At 34.5% G+C, this 16,707-nt stretch overlaps 1 protein-coding gene across 1 annotated transcript; it reads left to right on the top strand.

The window, feature by feature from the left end:
- Window positions 1-3,919: 3,919 nt before the first annotated feature.
- LOC143607875 (sister-chromatid cohesion protein 3-like) lies at window positions 3,920-15,307 on the top strand. The gene is made up of 22 exons (XM_077083156.1): window positions 3,920-3,964; window positions 4,102-4,270; window positions 5,521-5,633; window positions 5,760-5,852; window positions 5,961-6,124; window positions 6,237-6,473; window positions 6,985-7,129; window positions 7,207-7,385; window positions 7,462-7,607; window positions 7,686-7,813; window positions 7,885-8,061; window positions 8,177-8,338; window positions 8,748-8,948; window positions 9,027-9,164; window positions 9,239-9,439; window positions 9,777-9,932; window positions 10,025-10,126; window positions 10,311-10,448; window positions 11,052-11,317; window positions 11,385-11,500; window positions 12,409-12,674; window positions 15,185-15,307. Exons 1-22 carry the CDS (start codon window positions 3,920-3,922, stop codon window positions 15,305-15,307), a joined length of 3,465 nt encoding a protein of 1,154 aa, XP_076939271.1.
- Window positions 15,308-16,707: the final 1,400 nt, after the last annotated feature.

The following is a 16,707-nucleotide window of genomic DNA, read 5'->3' as shown; positions in this document are numbered from 1 at the left end:
TGATCGTGGGGACTTTCGTGTGTTAGCACTTAGATAATTCACATCAATACATGTTTCAGGTATGTATATGTAATCAAACATGCTTTTCACCCCAAAAGTTCGTAAAACTGTTTAAAGAGTGGGGTCATGAAACTCACGGTTTAGTAGATAATCAGTACTGTATCAGCTCGTGGTTTGTTGGGTCCGCTATCAGTAGTTCCTATAATCAATATTATAATAATATTAATCTTTTAATATTATTATAATCTCAATACTAATCTGGGTGTAGCTGGAACGCCCAGAAAGTGGCAATAGGCTTAGGTTGTGATGTTGTTCAATGTCTAATACTTAGAACTGAACTTGGCTCAGATTTCCGTTTTCCCAGCTGGGCCAAGTTGTTCGTTTACACGTTCAGAAAATAGTTATGGGAAAATAAGCTTGGGTAAATGTATTGGTTAATAAAATGATTAAATTGTAAAGAATGATCACATATTGGGGTCCTGAATTAGCCACGGGGCCCGTTTCCGTTTATTTAGTTTGATTTGAGAAGAAACGCGCACAATCCACTCGGATTGTCCAGGTTTCTCATAGAAAAGTTCGTTTTTACTTAATTAATTCGAAAATATGATTTTTGATCACTCTTGGTATTTTGATATTCCCGCAGGTTCGCTAGTCGCAAACTTGCCGATTTTTATAAAAACTGAATTTGTTTAATATTCAAATTAGCATAATTAATTAACCGTTAATCATTAAATTATGAAAATTTAGCCACTTATCAATTAAAATATGTAGATTTTTATAAAAGTATTTCTGGAATTATTTACTGATTTATTAATTTATAAAAATTCATTTTGTCAGCTATATTTCGCCTGAAAATCGTCCATTTACCCCAAACAATTTTCAAAAATTCCACAAAAATTTCTGAATGCTCAAATCATGTCCCAAATCAACATGTATCAATTCTAGAATGTAAAAAGCTCGTGCAATATTCTTTTCGGCCCAAATTCGGCTATAAAAATTCACACGAACGCATATAAGCAAAACACCTTTAAACTTCTCCAAATGATCCAAAAATTCATATGTGATCAAAATACATCAAATCTGAGTTTTCAGAAAATTTCATAATTTTTGAAGTATTTTAGCTATTTTTCCCAAATAAACGTCCCAATTCGGTAATAAATTCGCCAAATATTCTCGGATGGTCGAAAAATTACCAAATTTGAACAGGGACTCATTGACATGGTCCCTGATGTCCCTGAAAATTTTAAGGCCTAATAATATGCACATCACAACCTTAACCTAAATAGCCCGTAAGCGAGTGTTTCGGCCTTACCTTAGTGGGTTTGGCTCGTTTCCGACTTTCTAATCAAGTTTTCAGGTTCTTGTGCTTCTATGCAAACTATATACAAGTCCTATATCACAAACCAAGCAATTTTTCATCAACATAACAGCCCTTAACTTAGGGTTTCGGCTACTGCACAAAAACGAACTTTTGAACCGTAAAAACGCCGTTTCAACCCTTTAATCCGTGTTTATGGAAAAAAAAATTCATGTTTTTGAGTTGAAACTAGGTTTAACATCAAATTATTTTTTGAATGATTTTTGAGAGTTTTACATGGTTAACTATGATTTTTAACAATCAAGACATGTTTATATGTTGTTAAACGAATCAGAAATCGATTAATCATAAGGTTTTTACCTAGTTTCTTGCTGGTTTTGGCTGTAGAAGAAGAGTTCCAGAAGTTGTGTTTGAAAATATGTGTAAAAATATCTCAAATCTAGTTTATATGTGAAAAGAAAATAAAGGGGGGTGGGGTGGCGGCTGCGGCCGGAACTCCATGGGCCCATTTTGGCCCAAGTTTCTGATTTCTTAAGCCCAAATACGAAAAGCCCAGTCCAAATTTAGTTCGGGTTCGGTTTTTGGCGTGAAAAACTTATCGGGTGCGTTAAACAGCGCGAAAACGTGTGTTTTTCGGCTAGTTTTGTGTAAAATTATAAAAACATACTATATGTTTGTAAAAATCAAAAATATTTTCACAGATTACTTAAAACATTTCAAATAAGTGTTTAGTAAGTCTTTTTCGGCTTAACGGATGATACAATGCTTGGTTTGTAACTATCTTTCGCGTTTAAATCTATAGCGGGTAGTTAAACGAGCATGTTTTCGTTTAACTTGGTTGCTATCAAACTAAGGCCATATTACTAATATTTTAGCTTGTATAGATCGTATATCACTTATAGATGCCCCTCCCCGAGATATCTGGGTCGTAACCCGACCCGTTTGATTAATCGTTCGTTTGTTACGCAAAAGGCGTTTATTTGATTAATCGGTAAATACGTACTGAGGTGTATCTTGTTTTGGCTCAAATGTCACAATTCTTTCAAAATGAAGATGCTTAAAAGCCACCATTTCACTTTGTATTTATAAATAAAACAACCTCTTATACGATCATACATCATAAATTCTAAATCGAAATCCAAAGACCCTTTAAAACACTATTATGATGACTTATCTAACCACCACTCGTCAATCCTCATTCCTTTGCAACAAGATAAACACACAAAAAGTTAAATATCTCAAACCATACAAACATTAACTTCATCCATCATACTGCTTTCAACGTACGTCTTTCACGCGGCTTACTTAATATCCTCCCACTTTTCAAAAAGTTTTCGTTACCATCTTCCAAAACAAGAAATAACCACATTCATTAAACACTAGCCAATCTAAATAATCTTTAGGCTATTAAATTGTCATTAGAGTTTTTAATAATTTATAGTAACAATAGAGATTTAATACTAGCCATTAATACATACATAATAGAGACTCATGTTTAATCATCGCAGACAACACTGTGGGGAGAGCATGGCGACTCAATGAAGAAAGCTCAGAATCTTTGTGATCTCCGGTTCGATCGTGAGGGCATCCGGGTTTTACCACCAGTGAGCGGGTGGGTTTTTTATGAAATTGAATATAACTTTGAGGCGCATAAGGACTCCATACGGCTGGCGGTGGCCTTTTGCCAAAATGTCACCTCGTATATAGTAGAGGTGGGCAAATAAACCGGTTAACTAAGAAAATCGAACCGAAACCAATTATGTAGAAACCAGTTGAAAATGTAGGTTTAGAACCAGTTGCAATTTTCTCCACCAAAACCGGTTCTAAACAGGTTTATTGAACTGAAACCGGCCAAAAACCAGTCAAAACCCGAACCAAAACCGAGCGTAACTTGTCAAGAAACCGGTTTCAACCCAAACGAAACCAATCATAAACCGGTTGTGACTTTTGTTGATCAAATTGAACCAGTTTCAACCCGAACCGAAACCAATCATAAACCAATACCGATTATGGCTTTTATTAATCAAACCGAACCGGTTTCAACCGACACCGCTTTCGGACTTTAAAGCAGTGTATCCACCTTTAGTGCGGGCTAGAGGTGGGCAAATAAACTGGTTAACCGAACCGACCCGAAACCGAACCGGTTTGAAACCGATTATTTAGAAATTGTTTGGAACCGATTGAAACCGTAGGTTCGGAACCGGTTTGTAATTTTCTCCACCAAAACTAGTTCCAAACCGGCTAACCGAACCGAAACCGGCCAAAACTGGGCAAAAACTGGTCAAAACCCGAACCGAAACCGATTGTACCATGGTAAAAAACCGTTTTTAACCCAAACCGAAACCGATCATAAACCAGTTTTGACTTTTGTTGACCAAACCTAACCGGTTTTAACCCTAACCGGTTTGTGCACACCCTACTAGTTTACGGTAACAATATTATTCACTCAATACTACTTGCCATTAATACATACATATATATATATATATATAGAGAGAGAGAATAATAATCATAAATTCATAATTATTTCATATCTATAAATATAAACCCCCAATTATTCATTCACTCGTTGGCGGGAACCACACACAGCGAATCCAATCCATGGAAGACGAACACGAAGCTCCGGATCAACTCGTTCGCCGTTCGGTAACTCGCTAATTCCGTTCACTTATTATTATTATTACTATCATATACACCGTCAGTTTATTAACCTAGGGTTTCACTTTTCAATTTACCGGTAATTGTGTTCGCGTGTGTGTAATTGATGTGTTTATCATTGATAGAAACGAGCTAGGGTTCCGACGAAGGCTTACGATGGACAGCCGAGTGGATTCGACTCGGAAGACGAGTCCGGTGACGAGTTTGACGTACGGCGGCGGAAACCTAGCAAGCATCGGACGGCTGAAGCCGTGGCTGCTGCTTCGGTGGTGATAGGTTTTGAGAATTTGATCGGTGAGTGCGTTTAGGTTTAGTTAATGTGAATCTGAAATTAGTTTAGTATGTTAAGCCTTGCTTGCTGTGCGCGCGTATAATGTGTATGTGCGCGCGCCTAATTTCGACGTTATTTTACTAGTTTCATGAAAATAACGTTAAAAGTGTCGGTCGGAAGGTTAATAATGCATCATGTGGTGGTGTTGATAGGTTTTGAGAGCTTGATTGGTGAGTGGTTTAAATGTTTAGTTAATGTGAGTCTGAAATTGAAATTAGGTTCAATGTATTATTATTTTGTGATTTCCTTTTCATTGTTTCAGTTTATGTGAAGAACATAAGAGGTGAACTAGGTTGATATATTGATGATGCTTTAGTTTCATACTTCTGAGTTTCGAGCCTTCAGTTGAGATTAGCTATTTAGTTTTAATATATATTCTTTAACAATTTTGAATACATCATGAACTAGGTTGATGAATTGATGATACTGTAGTTTCATACTTTTGAGCATTTAATCGAAGTTAGGTTTTACAGTTTCATACTTTTGAGTTTTGAGCCTTCAGTTGAGATTAGCTATTTAGTTTTAATATATATTCTCTATTGTTATTTTCAATATCGGAAGCAGCCTCTCTATTTCTACGGGGTAGAGGTAAGGCTGGCTACATCTTACCCTCCTCAGACCCTACCATAGCTTTGCTATTGGTGGGATTTACGGAGTACGATGATGATGATTGTTATTTTCAATATATCATGAACTAGGTTGATGAATTGATGATACTTTAGTTTCATACTTTTGAGCCTTCAGTTAAAATTAGGTTTAATATATTATCTATTGTAGTTTTCAATGCTTCATCTTGTTGGATGAAGAACATAAGAGGTGAACTAGGTTGATGACCCGATGATACTTTAGTGCTGGTCACATTAAATAGTTGTCGAGTTTGTATTGTATGTTATTGACTCATTGGTAGATGCAGTCCAGTGATGCATCAGTCTATGCTGCATAAGCTATCTCTGTCTGTTGTTTCATGGTGCACAGTAACATGTCAAGATTGTTTCTTTTTGTAATCTTAGGCTGCAGAGTTTTCTATTTTGTTTGATAGCATAACTGTAAAATTTTGTAATGCCGAGAGTGTTTTATATTGATATTGATCTACAAGGGCAATTCACCAGCATCAAAAGTGCACCAGCAGATGCAAGGAAATGAAGTTTTAAGGTATATTCTGGTTTCATATGTCATGACCGATATTGAATTTTGTATATTTTCTTTTCCTTAGAGGTGGTTAAAAGTAATGGGAAGCATATTCCACAAGTGGTGAAAGCGTGGGTTGAACAATACGAGAAGGATCCAAAACCTGCAATGGTTGAACTTTTAACAATGCTGTTTGAGGTAACTATACTTTTTACCACTTTCCAATCTCATACGGGCATTCTTAATATAGCTTTCATCTATTTGTAGTCAGAAGAAACATTTATTAACTTGAGCATGCAACTTATTAGCTATGATACTATACAGGTATGTGGAGCTAAATACCGCATCCAAGGAGAATTTTTGGATGAAACTAATGTTGATGATGTCGTAGTTGCTCTTGTAAATTTGGCTGCACAAGTATCCTTTGTTGCTGTTTTAACTTTTGTGTGTATTTCATGGAAATGTCTTGAAATGGTTTATGCAACATCCATTCCTGCGTTATTCGCTTAACGTGATGTGAATTAGGGTAAAATTGAAGACTATCAAAGTTCAAAAAAGAAAGAATTCAGAAGTTTCAAGGAGAACCTTGTGTCTTTTTGGGATAATTTGGTGTTAGAGTGTCAGAATGGACCTTTGTTTGACCAAGTCCTGTTTGACAAGTGCATGGACTATGTTATTGCTTTGTCATGGTTGGTACTTTTATCTGTGCTCTCAGATGGTTTTTATAATACAACATAGTTCTCCAGATAGAATAATTTGGCTAATTGACTACATATACGTTTTTCCTCTTTTGATTTGCAGTACACCACCTAGAGTTTTTAGACAGGTGGCTTCTTTGGTGGGCCTCCAGCTTGTCACTTCCTTCATGGGAGTTGCCAAGATTCTCGGTGCCCAAAGGCAGACTACCCAAAGGCAGTTAACCGCTGAAAAGAAGAAAAACTCTGACGGTCCTCATGTTGAACAACTTAATAAGAGGTTATCAGAGACTCATGAAAAGATCACAATGATAGAAGAGATGATGCGGAAAATATTTACAGGGTATTATTTTTATGTTTGAGCATAGTAACACCCCACGGGCTTCCACATTAGTTGTGGATAAATTCCTAAACTTTGTTTTCACATTACTAAATTTAAACAAAAATACCTTGTTAAGAAGTTACAGGATCTAATGATCTAATCTTGCAAAATTAATCTTAACAAGTTAAAAGATTCAACCATGACATACTTGCTGTAAAGGAACTTACCTTAAAAATCTTGAAGTTCAAGGATATAATTATGCAAAAGAAATGTTTAGTGATTTATTTTATACAATAAGTGAAAGTTTATACTTTATTCACACTCCCTAAATTAATCTTAACAAGTTAAAAGATTCAACCATGACATACTTGCTGTAAAGGAACTTACCTTAAAAATCTTGAAGTTCAAGGATATAATTATGCAAAAGAAATGTTTAGTGATTTATTTTATACAATAAGTGAAAGTTTATACTTTATTCACACTCCCTTTAATGTTTGTCATATGCTTTATAGTTTCTCTGATCTTTTTCAAGGTTGTTTATGCATCGTTATCGAGACATAGATGCTGAAATCCGCATGTCATGCATACAATCACTTGGAGCATGGATTGTTTCATATCCATCCCTGTTCTTGCAGGACCTGTATTTGAAGTATCTTGGATGGACATTAAATGACAAAGTAAGTTGAATCCATTCGTTGAGTATTGTTCGTGACAGGCTTTTCTTGTGTAATATATACATCTTTTATATCTATAGAATGCTGGTGTAAGAAAAGCTTCAGTACTTGCATTGCAAAAGCTATATGATGTGGATGACAATGTGCCATCTCTTGGACTATTTACTGAAAGATTTTATAAAAGGATGCTAGACCTTGCTGATGATATTGACATCTCTGTTGCAGTATGTGCCATCAGCCTTGTAAAACAACTACTGAGGTATATGTCAGCATACGTTTTCTGATTACTTTTAATTAGTTAAATGTAACATGTCCTATTTAATGGCTCATTGCAGACACCAGTTGGTTCCTGATGATGATTTAGGCTCGTTATACGATCTATTAATTGACGATCCACCTGAAATCAGGCGTGCCATTGGGGCACTTGTGTATGATCATGTGATTGCTCAGAAGTTTAATAGCTCACAGCCGCGTTCATCAGGTCTATCTGTTGACGACAGTTTTTATTTATTTTGACAACGCGGACTTGGTTTCACACTTTTGAGATTGGTTCTTGCAGGCGATGAGGGAGATACATCGCAGATTCATCTTCTTAGGATGCTGCAAATACTTAGAGAGTTCTCAACAGATCAAGTACTGAGCCTCTATGTCATTGATGACATTTGGGAGTTTATGGATGCCATGAAAGTAAGTTGTATTAAATATAGCGAATATTTGATTTGCAGAAATAAAAAAGTTGTTTTATTTATGTTTTGCAGGACTGGAAGCATATAACATCTATGCTTCTGGATGAGAATCCCTCTACGATTGACCTTACAGATGATGATGCTACAAATTTGGCTCGTTTGTTTTGCGCATCTGTGAAAAAAGCTGTTGGAGAGAAAATTGTTCCCGCTGCCGACCATAGGAAGCAAAACCACACTAAAGCTCAGAGGGTAATTCATAATTGAGCCGTTTCCCTGTTTCATTTGATATCGACACGTGTTTTCATGTTTTGTCTTTATTTATTAGTTTGATTGTTTGGTGCCAATCATTTTCTTCAATTTTCAGGAGGTAATTCAAAACAGCAGGAAGGAGATAACTGTTTCAATGATGAAGAATTACCCGCAACTTATGCGCAAATATATGGCTGACAAAACAAAAGTACCGTCACTTCTTGAAATTATTTCTCACATGGACCTAGAGCTCTACTCCCTAAAGGGTCAAGAACAGGTATTTTGTTAAGAGTTTCAGCTATAATATTCCCTCCGTTCCGAAATTATTCTCCGCAAACAACAAAACGTATCAAAATTTAAGATGTGTGCAATTAATGCAGTTTTTGGTTAGTAGAATGCCAAGTTTACCCTTGAATATAAGACACTGCCGACTTATAAAGCTTGTGTTTATTGATCAGGCTAAATGGTAAATGTGGCCATAGTTCTCTGATGGAGGGATATGTAATAACCATAACCAATTTATGTATGTGTAATCATAGAATTACATATAATAAATGACAAATTTACCTTCAAATTGTATTAAATATATAAAATGACTGGTGGTTAAAAGAGTTGGTTTTTAAATTTTGGACCCTATAGATATGTTATGCCTTAACATCTGAATACATATATTATTCTCTTTTCAGAAATTTAAAACACTTCTTCAGCTGATAAAGGACACATTCTTTAAACACGGTGACAAAGACGCTTTAAGATCCTGTGTTGAGGCGATTATTTATTGTGTGAATAGAAGTCAGGGAGAACTACAAGATTATGCTCAAAATAAATTGAAGGAGCTTGAAGATGAGCTTATAAGCAAACTCAAAGCTGCTATAAAAGAAGTGGCGGTATGATTGTATTAACAATTTAAGTAACAGTATCCATGTTTTCGTTACAATAATATCCTAAATGTGAGGGTTTTTTAGGACGGTGATGACGAGTACTTACTTCTTGTGAATATGAAAAGACTGCACGAGCTTCAATTAAAGATGCCTGTACCAATTGAAAACTTGTATGATGACATCATTATGGTTCTTAAAAACTTCCGGAATATAGATGACGAGGTGCAGAATCTAAAGGCTTTGCTGTCAACCTATGTGTTTTTATTCTATATTTCATACTTTATCTTGTATTGTAGGTCGCTAGTTTTTTGCTTCTCAACATGTATATGCATGTTAATTGGTGCTTATACTCAGTTATGACCAGCACGGTTTTCTCTGAAGCGTCTTTATCTTCTCTTATATTCAAACGGGACGCGTTGTTTGATCAACTTGAGCACTTTTTACAAATTTCACTTGAAGCTCATGGAAAGGGAGTTTCTAGAGCCCTCGCGTGTAGGGTGAGCATATATGTTTTAGACCTTTTGAAATTAATTATAGGGTCAATTTCATATATATCCTTCTTAAAGTTTATAATTTGCTATATGCATCTCTCTAGATTTCATAATATCATAGTAAATAAGTTGTTACAAGTAATTGGTTTTGTTTTATTAAGTTTGGAGTGGCTTAAATATATGTATTTAGTGATTTGAAAGGGTAAACATGATATAAGTTTCAGAATATGTAAAAAATTTTGAACTTTTAAGAGGATATGTATGAAATTACTCTTATAACAATATTGCTCGTTTGAACCGGTTAATGTAACTTCGGTTTACTAAAATCTTCTATTTCTCCAAGGTCTGTACAATACTAGCAGAATTGTGGTGTTTGTTTAGAAAGTCGGGATACAATTCTTCAAAGGCTGAAAGCTTAGGATACTGTCCAGACCCTTCCACAATTAAAAACTTCTGGAAGCTTTGCGAGCAACAACTCGATATTTCAGGCAATATAATCGTTCTATGTTAAAACTGCTTATACATGTGTGAGTGTGTGTATATATAGTTGCCACCTGTATGATGGGATCTTTGAGCAAACCTGCAGATGAGACTGACGATGAAGATGTTAACAAACAGTATGTGGAAGAGTCAAATCGAGATGCTATAATGATTGCTGCTGCTAAATTAGTTGCAAATGGAGCTGTTGCTAAGGTAAGTTTTTGTACTTATTCATAACTATTATGTTCATAGTTACTATTAGTTGTTTACATGCATACTATCAGTTATATTATCTCAAGAAGATTTACAGTTTATTTGAATAAGTAGGAGGTATTGACCTGCTTTATTGAGATATTTTTGCTTTATTTTCTCACATTTCCTTTGTCTTTTAATGCAGGAGAATCTTGCCCCGGATATTATTTCTCATTATACCATGCATGGGCCAACTGTGGCTGAAGTGGTTAAATTTCTGATTGTCAATACCAGTAAAAAGGACAAGGATGCATCGTATATATTTTTGAAGGCACTGGAACTGGTAGCACACATAATACCTTTTTATATATTTTGCAGCTAATCATTAGTAAATGTTGTTCTATAGAGTCCACTTACACAAGGATATTATATAGTGCTTGATTCAAATTCTTTTTGAGTATTGTGAAGAAAAAAAGGAAAGAAAAATGTTCAATCTTTTTAAGTATTATTTAATGTACCTTTTTTAACCTTTTAAACTTTAGTATGAATAAACAGCCAAGTTCATGTTTTTCATTCTTATGTATTCTAATACCATTTGTGGATAAAAGCTTACTTTGAGATGAATAGAATGCACAATAATAGAAAAATTCATTGCATATATGACACATGTTTATTTTTTCTGGATTTCCACTTTTACTATGGGCCACAATGGATTCTGGTCAAAACGGGTCATTTTAGTTTGGGCCGGGTTTGATTGATTCGAAACCACCTTTTTTTTATTGTTCATTAATCTATCATTATGATAATATAGTGATTTATTTGACTTGTTTTGAGATTGAAAAACTGTTACGGGTTGAAGTTGTCACCAGTAGTTTTCACTAAAATATTTTAATTATTTATTTACTTTCTGATTATTGATACTAATTAGTTATCGGTTTTTGAGCAGGCACACGAGCGCTACTTAACTGCACTTTATACATCCAATAATGAATCCTTATCTGCCACACGACTACAAGAATGTAAAGATTTAGCAAGTCGGCTTTCTGTTTTCTTTGTTGGCACCGCTGTACCTGAAAATTTAAAAAAGACAATTTTAAAAATTGTGGAAGAGGGAGTTAGTTATGCCTTCAATGCTCCTGGACGTCTGTCCTTTTTGACATGTGCTGTTACATATTTTGCATCCAAACTTTCCAAGAATGATATGCCTAACATGTGAGTACTTTAGCTTACTTGGAAATCTGTTATGCTCAAACACTAATATTATTTCTTTTATAAACAGATTAAAAAAACTTCAAGAGCTAACAAGGGGAGTAAACACAGATGAAGATCCAAGCGGCTGGCGCCCCTACTTGACGTTTTTGGAGAGCTTACGTGAAAAGTCTTTCAAAAATGAAGGTTGGTTTGTTTATCTAAACGCTTTTTAAAACTGGCCAAATGGTAGTGGATAGAAAGTATATCCCATTTTTGTTAAAAGTAAAAGGTGTTGGTTCTGTGAGAGGAGTGAATAGTTACCTCCAATCATTGCATGCCATGTGGCATGTAATTTTTTTTTCTAAGTTTTAGTTCACCCCTTATATTATTTAATGATATATCTTTAACCTATTTTAATTTTTTAAATTTTAATAGTTTTATTTTTGTAATATCTTGCGGTGGTTAACTTTTTAAAAAGACTAAATAAACTATTGTTTTTTCTCAACTTGATATAAATTTTGTTAAAAATGGAGTTGCGTTGGAAATAAAGCATTTTTAGTATCATAGACTATACCAAGTGTCGGCACCGTGCTGAATTGAACTCGTACCTTTTTGTTGAGTTTTTTTATGTTAAATTTAAAAAAAAATCATTTCAAATTTACGTTTTCAATTTTTTTTGCCTTTTAATGTTCGTTTCTGTATTTCTTAGTGTACGCTTTTACAATGATGTCACTTTTCGTGCTTTCCGAATATATTGTTGCGAAGTGTTTTCTACCCTATATTTCGATTTTCAAAAACAACCCGCCGCAACGCACGTGCTATATTTTGCTAGTTGTTTATACAAAATGCGTGTAAAACCTATTAATGTGCTTTACTGGAAGTTAAATTATTATTGTAACGACAGACTATATACTTTTTGTACTAGTGCTTAAATACAACTTTTTTATATTTTCAAGCAAAGTCGAATGTTTCAGGTCAAACTGACCCAGGCTTTTTAATACATACTATTTAGTCATTTACTCATAAATGTGTCAGTTCAGGTTATGAAATGAGTCAAAAATCCATAGAAATCTTTTATTGAAAACAATATGATAATAATAATTGGTTTTCAGATGAGAGGGAAGTGAAGGAAGGGACGACAGCTAAACGGGGTCGTGGTCGGCCTCGTAAGAATCCAAAGATTGAAGGGAAAAAACTGTTTGATGAGAAAAGTTCGAGTGAAGAAGAGGATGAGATACACGGATCCGATAATGATGAAGATGAAGAAAACCAAGTGGATGAAGATGAACAGGTTCCTTTAATACAATCAATTAGGGCTTCTGCCAAACTCAGGGCCTTAAGAATTTCAAGAGATGAAAACAGAAATCAAGGACATCAGGTGTGTTTGTGTGTTCATTATTTATTATGTCTGCATACATACATACATATATATATATATATAGGATTAGGTTCATTTCAGAAGTATTTTTACTGCGAGAAGTCGTTTCAACCAATCAAATTTTTCTTTTTATTTTATCTTTAAATTATGTAAAAGGGTATACTAGTAATTTGTGCAAGTGTTTTATTTTGGTAACTATTAAATATTGGAGGAGGTTTCAAATCATATTATATATTTTTCTTTGTTTATATAAATTCAAAAAACTTTCAAATTACTAATTCATTAGACCATTTCCACAATCCTAAATTTCAAGCACCACCGTCACTAATAATATTCGACAAAAGTCAATTTTTTCTGATTTTTTAGGTTCTTTTAACTTTAACAATTAATCATTGTTTTTATTTATGATTTTCGGACAAAGTTGAAACAAAAAAATGCAGAATCAGTTGTATTTCATGTATTTCATCGATGTCCATTTCTTCTATTTGCACAATTCTGTTGATAAAAATCTATAACAAACCTAAATAGATCATATAGGATGAAAATTTGTATTGCTCTTTTCTATATCCCTAAAATGAACCAAAAACCTTTAAATAAGTCAACATAGACCATACTAAAAATCTCTACAACCAAACTTCATACAACAAATCTACACAAAAAAAAATCTACATATTTACCTAAATAAGCATACACAATAAACAAACCACATACACAAGCTCAGTAAACCTAACAGTAAATAGATTGTATACACAACCACCATAGACACCCCTACACAACAGTCTCATTAACCGTACACGGAAGACAAACTACATACATCTACACAAGCAACAATCTTAAAACATAAAATAATTTGTAGATTGCCTAAATAAGCATACATAACAATACACACGAAGCTCAATAAACCTACACAACACACAACCTGCATACACAACAATAGTCACCCCAACACAGTAGCAAATTACTTAACACAATAGTCCCATTAACACTGGATAGAACACAAACTGAATACACCTACACATAAAACAATCTGCATATTGCCTAAATAAGCATACACAATAAACAAACCACATACACAAGAAGCTCTATAAACCTACACAGTAAACAACATACATATAGAACAACCACAGTCACCCCTACATAGTAACAAATTAGTTGCACAACATGCTCATTAATCTTACACCAAAAAAAAAAAAGTTGCGTACGCGTCTACACAGGCAATGAACCTACACAGAAAACAATCTACACATTAGCTAAATAAGCATACACAATAAACAAATCACATACACAAGAAGCTCTAAAATCAATTTTATATGTATATAAAAACCCTATATTTGTCCAAACAATTGTCTCTCCATAATAAAGACAATGAATAATAATAGAATCCATGTATGTAACTATTTTATATGAGATAATAAGAGATATAGGTTAAAACAACATAGAACAGTAGAAATACCTTGATTTAGAAAAGTCAAAATCCTTAATTTTTGCAGTTGACAAATACTATGAATATTTGTTATGATTAAAGCATAAAATGGGGGAACGGATGAATGAATTGAGATATAATTTAATAAGCCTAAACCCAAAAGTCACATATACCCTTTTTAATGTAGAACATATTAAATTTTTGTCTTATTCATTACTGCATTGCCACTTTTATTGTGTACCCTTGATTAAATACAATCAATGGTCCAGATCTACTTCTCGCTATAATTTCAATTCTCGCATGATCCATCCCCTATATATACTCAGAAGTTTTCCACTAAACAATATTTTTCAAAGTATTTTTTTCTCTCTGTTATAATACTTAATCCACGTGGCCTGTGGGTCGGCTTCGGATATAGGAGTGTTCGCTACACTAACACAAAGTACACTCGAACGATCACAATCCTATACGTATATCGTGGCTCTCATTTGAACATTAATAGTATGATTTTACGTTTTAGTACATGGTTATTGACGTCATTTGATAATGCATTTTGGTTGTGCAGGGTAGAGAGAGCTAATGACTGTGAAGTTAAGGGGGGTGAATTAGAAAGATATTTAGTTGTTTTATTATGGTATTTTAAGATTTTTGGGTCTTAAATGTTTTGGACAAACATGTTTTAACATTTGCTCTTTATATGGTATTGGTGTTAAGAGAGAATATCATGTAGGAACTGTGTGTTCTGTGTTCGACTATTCCTATAAACTCTTGTATCGGACAGATCATCATCAAATTGACGGTTTTATTTTTATATATTTTTTTTACCACCTGCAGTTTCAGATGTTCAAATGGCTCGTAAGTCGTAACTCAAGCTGACCCAGATCAGCTTAATCTGATCAGGCGTTAGTTAATTGAGTCTTCTATAATTTTTCTTGATGAGTTTGAGCCGGTATAAGCAGACTAGTAGAGCTGCGCAGATCAACTTTTCTTTCTTTCTTTTTTTTTCGTAAGAACGGGGTTCCGGTTTTGGTCAACAAATGCTTGGGTCTTTGGCTGGTTTTTTTTATCGGTTTTTGACCGGATGTAGGTAGAATCGGTTCTGGTGGTTCTGACAGTTCAAGTTTTGGTTTCTCTTGAGGATCTAGAATGGGTTTGCACTGGTGGTTTATGTAGGGTCAAGTCTGGTTCTAGTTTGGGTGCGCTGGTTTAATACGTTGCAAGCCTTGGTTTTACAATTTTTCAGTTTTAATTATGCGTTGATTCTTTAAAAACAAGCAACGAGTTGGCTCAAGTTGTAGACTAGTCAAGCTCGAACTCATTTCTATATGTAATGTGGGTTAGTTGAAGCTGACAGAACTATGTATAGCGTTTTGTCGAAACATATTACGGTTAATGATTTATAAAGGCTGACAGTACTATGAATAAAGTTTTGTCCACAGCATTACAAACGCTCTAATGCTATGAATAAGTTCAAACTCATGTCTATTACTCGACAGCATTAGTTTGAATGCCTAAGTAAAGAGAACTGAATCTGAGCATGTTCAAAGATGCGTATAGACGCTCTTATCAAACCATTAAAAGGTAGTATGCAGTGGCCTAAATCATGTGATATCAAACTTCATTATTGAGAAAATTGTCCGGTAGACCAACTCGTAAAACAGAAATGAGATCATTCAAAGATTGAGGAGGACTTGAAGGTCGGATTTGGAAGAATAACGTCAACGAATTGGACACAATATTAGGTCTTGCACTAATGAGAAAAGAGACCCGCAACCAAAGCGAGACGAAAAAAGTAGACGTCAAAAATTGATTCAACAAGTGTATCCCGCGGTGAATATGGCGGTTAAGAACTCTTATTTTAATGTGTCATCATCATTAACAATTTTTTCAAAAAAAAAAAATGTCACATCATAATGGTAACCTATCATATAGATAAAAGAAAGACCTATGAGTAAGACATTAGGTGAAACTCATATTACCTAATTATGACCCAAAAAAAATGTGATTTAATTGGAACGGTGATAAAACTTGGTAACAATTCTATAACTTTTTTTTATATATTTTTTAAAGAGAATGAATAGCCTTGACTTGTAAACGAGTCAAACTTAAACTCAGGTTTCTATGGGTTATGTGGTTTAGTGAAAGCTAACAGTACTATGTAAAACGTCCAAACATATTCTACTAAAAACTGAATCGATGTTTGGACTAGAGGTGCACAAAAAAACCAGTTCCGGATCCGATCCGGCAGTTCCTACCCGGAACCGGACCCGACCCTACCCACGGGTACAAACCGGGCGGAACCGGAACCAAAAGTACCCGGTCAAAACCCGACCGAAACCCGAAAAAAAACCCGGGAACCGCTTCCTACCCAGACCCGGTTTTGACTTTTGTTGACCATACCCAAAACCAGTTCCAGTTCCTGAAAATAGCCAGTTTGGGCACCTTTAGTTTGGACTATTGTAAGAACAAATGCACTGTAATGATTCATAAAGGCTAACGCCATGACAAGCTCAAATTTCCCTAGGTTAAGTTCAAACTCACGCTTTAGTAAACGTAACAACATTAATTTAAAACAATTATTGCTGTAACTAATATAAAAAATATCAACAT

This window comes from Bidens hawaiensis, unplaced genomic scaffold (assembly GCF_021521415.1).
Source record: "Bidens hawaiensis isolate Kalapana, Puna unplaced genomic scaffold, B.hawaiensis_p1.1 tig00088501_1, whole genome shotgun sequence".
Classification (NCBI taxonomy): Eukaryota; Viridiplantae; Streptophyta; class Magnoliopsida; order Asterales; family Asteraceae; genus Bidens; species Bidens hawaiensis.
Note: the sequence above shows the minus strand (reverse complement) of the source record. Positions and strands in the feature narration are given on the sequence as shown.

Coding starts and splice junctions, on each gene's coding strand:
- LOC143607875 (XM_077083156.1), top strand. CDS start 3,920: ATGGAAGACGAACACGAAGCTCCGGATCAACTCGTTCGCCGTTCG. Junction 8,062..8,176: donor ACCACACTAAAGCTCAGAGG/GTAATTCATAAT, acceptor TTCAATTTTCAG/GAGGTAATTCAAAACAGCAG. Junction 11,318..11,384: donor AAGAATGATATGCCTAACAT/GTGAGTACTTTA, acceptor TTTTATAAACAG/ATTAAAAAAACTTCAAGAGC.